Source organism: Henckelia pumila, chromosome 3 (assembly GCF_033568475.1).
Source record: "Henckelia pumila isolate YLH828 chromosome 3, ASM3356847v2, whole genome shotgun sequence".
Classification (NCBI taxonomy): Eukaryota; Viridiplantae; Streptophyta; class Magnoliopsida; order Lamiales; family Gesneriaceae; genus Henckelia; species Henckelia pumila.
The window spans coordinates 198,001,814-198,008,495 of record NC_133122.1 but is presented as its reverse complement, the minus strand read 5'-3'; the positions used below and the strand labels follow the sequence as shown (position 1 = coordinate 198,008,495).

The 6,682-nt window shown below is 39.9% G+C and overlaps 1 protein-coding gene across 1 annotated transcript; it reads left to right on the top strand.

Moving 5' to 3' along the window:
• The first annotated feature begins 2,632 nt into the window (after positions 1-2,632).
• LOC140890328 (uncharacterized) lies at positions 2,633-3,589 on the top strand. The gene has a single exon (XM_073298086.1). The coding sequence runs from the start codon at positions 2,633-2,635 to the stop codon at positions 3,587-3,589; it is 957 nt and encodes a 318-aa protein (XP_073154187.1).
• Positions 3,590-6,682: the final 3,093 nt, after the last annotated feature.

Genomic DNA, 6,682 nt, shown 5'->3' with positions numbered 1-6,682 from the left:
AATTCAAATTGATGAAAAATCTTAGTCTGACCGTATTAATTTAAAAATTTTAATAATCATTTAAAAATAATTGTTGTCGTAAATACTTCAAATTGATCTATTTCATTTTTTAAAAAAAAAAAACCTTTGATTGCTCATCACTTTAAGAGTACATAGCTACTTTTTCAAAAACAAGAATTATTAAAATAAATTATAACTTCAAAACATACAATGACATTTGAAAAATAATTATTGTCCTAAATAAATTCAAATTCATATATTATCTTATTTTTATTTTATTTCTTACCAAATAGATGAGGACATATATGATTTTTGAATTATATATGAATTGCGCATTCTCTATATTTTTCAACTAAAACTTTTTATTTTATTGAGATGTAAAAAATTTTAAAGAATTTTAAGTGTAACTAATGGGCCGTGTTGAAGCCCCTTAGTCACAGAGAAAAAGCGTTCAGAAGTTTTCTGAACTCTCATTTGAACGCTTACTCTTCTTTCTCAAAATTTCTCTCAAACACTGCGATCTCCAAGCTAGGGTTCTTTGGCTTCTCAAGGCTAGATCGTTCCGCAGTCCAGGTTAATCCCAATCAGACGATCCAGGCAAGTTTTTACTGTTTTTAAACCCATTCAAGAATATAGTTATTTTCAAGATAAAACCCTAGGTGTTTGATTGATGATCTATGAATGTTTTCTTGAAAATTTTATGAGTATGTTGCTTGATTGTGATACGAGAGGCATTCCTGATGTTTTCGGTTCAAGTTTATTGAGTTTTGAATGATTTGAAGGCAAGAAATCAGATTGTTGGGGTAAAAGTTGAATGAGGGTTTTTGATTCAAAATCTTTGAAATGGTTGTTGTTTTGGGAAAAGTTATTTTGAAGTTTTGATGTTGTTGAATGGTATTCTGATGGAAAAACGTCCCAAAGCATTGTGGGTTTTGAAGAAAGTGCAAAAAAGATCAGTTTTCGAAATCAGACGCCGCGACGGCGCGCCCGCGCTGCCGAGCAGCGCGCCCGCGCCTGAGCTGCAAAATCTCTACGCACAGACGGCACGCCCGCGCTGCTTTGTCGCAAGAAGTCGAGCGGGCGGCACGCCCGCGCTGTTGAGAGAGAGCGGCCGCGCCTCAGGCTCGATTTTTCCATCCCATTTTATGAGTTTTTGAGTCCTAAAAATCATGATTTTTATACTTTAATGTATTTTAATTATTTTTAAGAATGTTCATGAAGAATTTTAATGTTTTCAAGGTCCGAAACGGATGGAATGCCTCACGTGGATCAGTCAAGTTATGTATTGTATGATTATGTGATTTTCTCATGAAAGTTAATTTCTCATGAAATTTTTTGACGGATTTTAAGCATGTAGCATCATGAGAAACTTTATGATCATGTACGAGATTTATGAAATGACATGATAAGATGAATGATATGATGCATGGAAAATATTTTGATGATTTATGCGTCTTGTGGTGATTATATGGGATATGCACTTCGGGATGAGCTCCGGAGCGGCTATCCAAACATGGCTCATGGGATGGTTATACGGGGTATGCACTTCGGGTTGAGCTCCGAAGCTGCTATCCAAAGAATGAAAGTTACGGGCGTAATACCATATGCTTGTTGATCAATAGGAAACTATGAATGGCTCGTTATGACGGTTACCACACTACTCATACTTCATCTCCCCAAATATTTCTATGATATAGCTATATTAAAGTTATGTTTATTGTATGGGAGTTTAAGTTAATGTTTTCCTTTTAAAGTTATAAAATCCTTTTCTGCATGCTCTTGCTGAGTCTTTCGACTCACTATACTTGAATGGTGCAGGTAATGATGATGTGGATGCTTTTATTGATGATTATGTGGGCGGATATGAAGAAGAGGCAGGGGTCGGTCCGACGGACAATGCATGAGTGTGAATGCTTTAGAATGGAAGATGTTTTAAACCTTTTTATTTGATGAGAGGCAAACAAGTTTTAATTTTGTTTTAGTTGATGGACATGTTTTGGAAAATATTTTTAGATGCTATTTTATGTTGTGCACATTTTATACGCTATTTTAATAAATAAGATGATGCTTCCGCAAATTTTTTTATTTTTACCAAAATTTTAAGTAAGTATGTTTGAGTAACGTTTCGATTGAGAAATTAGGACGTTACAGCTTGGTATCAGAGCAGTTCGCTCTGGGTTTGTCGCACACATGCATTCTCTCCACGACCCTATGCTTCGTCTTCATGTCTGTAAGTTCTATGTTATGGATTGTTAAAGATGCATGATAGCTTTTACGATTAATATTTATGCATGTTAATTAGGATTTTATGTTTAAATAACGTAATTAAGCATGTGGACTGTATGGACATAGGATCATGGCTAACCGTAGGAATCCGAACAATGAGGACAATCAGAATAACCAGTTTTTGGCTAGGTTGGCGACTCTGTTGCAAGAGCATAGTAGAGCCCAAGGGGAGCAGATTCAACAGTTAATCCAAGCACAAGCGGGAGGACGGAACAACAATCAGCCACTACTAACTAATCCGATCTTTAAATAGTTTAAGGATCTAGGGCCGCAGGAGTTCAGAGGAGGGGCTGATCCCCTTGTAGCCGAGGAATGGGCGCAGTCATTGGAGACCATTTTTGACTACATGCAGCTCACTGATGCAGACCGTGTGAGGTGTGCCATCTTTATGTTTCGTGATGATGCAAGGGTTTGGTGGCAGGGAGCCCGTTCTGCTGTGGATATGACTACGTTGACTTGGAATGGATTCAAAGATGTGTTCTATGGAAAATATTTCACTATCAGCACCAGGACTAGACTTGCTAGAGAATTCCTGGAGCTCCGCCAAGGGAGCATGTCCATTGCTGAGTATGTGAAGAAGTTTGAAAGGGGGAGGTATTTTGTGCCCATGATTTCGAGTAATGCTGTAGAGGAGTTGAAGCATTTCACGGAGGGACTGAATGCCACTATTCGTCGTGATGTCAGATTGAGTGGGGCACAAACGTACCGAGCAGCATTCGATGAGGCTATGTTGTCAGAAAAAGATGGGAATGATATTATCAAAGAATCGCAAGCGAAAAGAGCCAGTTACCAAGGGAGAGAACAACAAGGGTCTAGTCAGAAGAGGCCGTACCAAGCCCCAGCTCAGAGAAGACCGCAGCAGCAGCAGCGCCAAAACCCCAATCAGGCGCAACCTCAGGGACAGAATCAGCCGAACGCCAATGCTCCAAGGCCGGCGAATGCACCTATCTGTCAAAAGTGTGGGAAGTCACACTCAGGTCAATGCATGCTTGGGACCAATACTTGCTTTATTTGCAAGAAGCCAGGGCATTTCGCCAAGGATTGCCCGCAGTCAAAGGATCCTATCAGGGGAAGAGTGTTTGCTATGACTCACGATCAGGTTGACCCAGATTCTGCAATTGTCACAGGTATGATCTGTATCGCTGGTTTACCAGCTTTCGTGTTGATTGATTCAGGAGCTACGCACTCTTTTATATCTGTTAATTTTATGATGAAATTGGGGGTCTTGCCGGATGAATCTATTTCAAAATTTTGTGTGTCATTACCCTCAGGAGAAGAACTAGAAAGTAGTAGTGTGGTATGAAATTTCAAGGTTCAGATGCAGAGTCTAGTTTTGTGTGCAGATTTTATTGTTTTGAAAATGGTGGATTTCGATGCAATATTTGGGATGGACTGGTTGTCTCGGCATGAGGCTATTATTGACTGCAAATGGAAAACTGTCTCATTGAAAGATCAGAACGGGAAACCGTTTGCGTTCCGCACTATCTCTAAGAAGAGCGCACCAGGTATGATTTCTGCAGGAACAACCTAGCAATTATTGAGTAATGGGTGTACAGGCTTTCTTGCGAGTATAATTGGTGATTGGAGGTACAACGACCAAAACTTGTGGAAGTGGAGGTAGTGAAGGACTTTCCAGAAGTTTTTCCCGATGATGTTGCGGGATTGCCTCCAGTCAGGAAAGTCGAATTTGGGATAGAATTGTTGCCTGGAACTAAGCCAGCTTCTAAGGCACCGTACAGATTGGCACCGACCGAGATGAAAGAATTGAAGGATCAGTTGCAGAAATTACTGGATAATGGGTTCATCAGACCGAGTGTATCGCCTTGGGGTGCACCAGTGTTGTTCGTCAAGAAGAAAGACGGGTCAATGAGATTGTGCATTGACTACAGAGAACTAAATCGAGTTACAGTGAAGAACAGATATCCTTTGCCCAGAATAGATGACTTGTTCGACCGATTGCAAGGGGCAGAGGTGTTCTCAAAAATTGATCTGCGATCAGGTTACTGTTGGAGAACGGCGATCAGATCAATCAGAATTGATACACGGTGCAGCGGAAGTTTAAAATTTTATATGGAACGATTTCATAATGGATATCAAAACTTTACGATTAAATTGTGTGTGTAAAAATTAAATAACAATTATAAATTTTTACCTCCAATTTCGAATCGAGATTATGGACACCAACAGATTACTCTGCTCTTGTTGTATATCCCAGGAACTGATGGACGAACTGTTCTTCAATCAAGTCCACGAACAGAGATTTAATCCCTCTGATAGATTGCACTAGAAAATCTATCAGAAGTTTCTACGAAGAGAATTAACGAATTTGATCCGTTAAACCAGACTGCAAATTCAAAATTCACAGACTGGATTTTTCCCGAGCAGAGGGGAGGGGGCGGCCACTTTTAGAGAGAAAAACTAGGGTTTTCGAAAATTGTGACCTCAGTTATATAATTTCTGTACTGCAATAACTTATTTATAATATGGGCTGCTAACAGCTTAGGGCCCATTAGTCATAAGTTCAAGCCTGACAAGCAAAGCCCGCATGCTCAGAAATTAATATAAAATTTATCGTGACTCAGATTGATAAACCAATTTCACCAATGTTCACAGAAACCATTTCTGCATCTTTTAGAGTCAAGATAAATTTTCTGAATCCGTATTCAGTGGTTTCCAAAAATGCTCATCCCTATGTCATTTTAGGAAATCTTACTCCTCTACTCTTAAATAAGAAATCCCACTTCTTAGTTCATTAAATTTACCTCTTTAAATTTAACTATCTCAACGGGGATTAAAAATCCATTACTCTGTGTGACCCTCAATGGTTCAGGGATACAGCTAGCCGTGGGCTCACAACTCCTTGTGACTCGGAACAACAATTTCCGACTAGCCCATCGAATCATGGTAAGAGCGTCTAGCAACATCGCCCCATGATTCCCTAGGTATCACTGATAGTGCCTGCAAGAACCAATAGATTTTGGTTAGCGTACAGTACGGTCCCTTCATCCATATATCCCGATCGAATCAACAACCATTGGTAAATCGAGAGTCGTTCGAGATTCGATAACTATGCAATACATCTTGAAGATCAAATAGTGACATCGCATGTGCTACTAAGAAACCATTTCTTAAAACACATCATGTACTCTGGCCAGAGATTCGTCACACTAATATCTCCTCAGATTGCATAGGATATCCACACTATCAAGTATGTGGTGAATCCTTGACAACAAAGCATCGACTCCTATATGTGTCGTAACTGTACCCAATCCCGACACCTGATGACCCTAATAGAGTCGGTAAACGAGTCAAAGCACAGTACTAGCATATAGAGTCTCAATGATGTTTCAAGTAGTAAAGACTAATGGTGTACAACCAAAACCACGGACTTTATCCACTCGATAAGTGATAACCACTTGGAAAGTCCGAATAGGGTAGTTCGATCATTCATCGTATGAATATCCATTTGCATGCTTTGAACATCTCTATGTTCCATACCAATGAAACGTGGTACTCGGCATCGCAAATGCTAGTCTCAATCTCGAGCGATCCTTATCCTTATTAACGGACGACTCAATCGACTAGGAACCGTTTAGAATATACAGTGACTATAAGATGTGTTTCATGATAGACATCCCCATGTACTACCACATCTTACATACACTATAGTATATTCAAGGTATTTATCAAAACAACAATAGTATATCACAATATAACAATATGAAGAAAGATAAAGTCATTTCCATTAATAAAAAGTGTAAATTATATTAAACAAAAAGATTATTTATACAAAGAGTCATCAAAGCCCTTAGCCTCAAGTTGGCTCACCGGGCACCCACTCTTTCAATCTCCTACTTGCCCTAAAGCCAACTAGTCATACTACGTAGACCCATTGCTTCGCGATGTTTGTCAAATAATGGTCGTAGCAAGGGCTTAGTAAGTGGATCAGCGATATTGTCTGTAGAGGCCACTCTCTCGACAGTGATGTCTCCTCTTTCCACGATCTCCCGGATGATGTGGTATTTCCTCAGTACGTGTTTGGATCTTTGATGAGACCTTGGTTCCTTTTCCTGAGCAACGGCACCCGTGTTGTCACAGTACACCGGGACTGGACCAACAACTTCAGGAATGACGCCCCACTCTTGGACGAAATTCCTCATCCAAACGGCCTCTTTAGCAGCAGCTGATGCTGCAATGTATTCTGCCTCAGTGGTGGAATCCGCTGTGGTGTCCTGCTTGGAACTCTTCCAAGAGACAGCACCGCCATTGAGCATGAACACAAATCCAGAGGTTGACTTCGAGTCATCCTTGTCACTTTGGAAGCTAGAGTCGGTATAGCCTTCCAATTTTAGTTCTCTTCTTCCATATACCATGAACATATTCTTAGTCCTTCGTA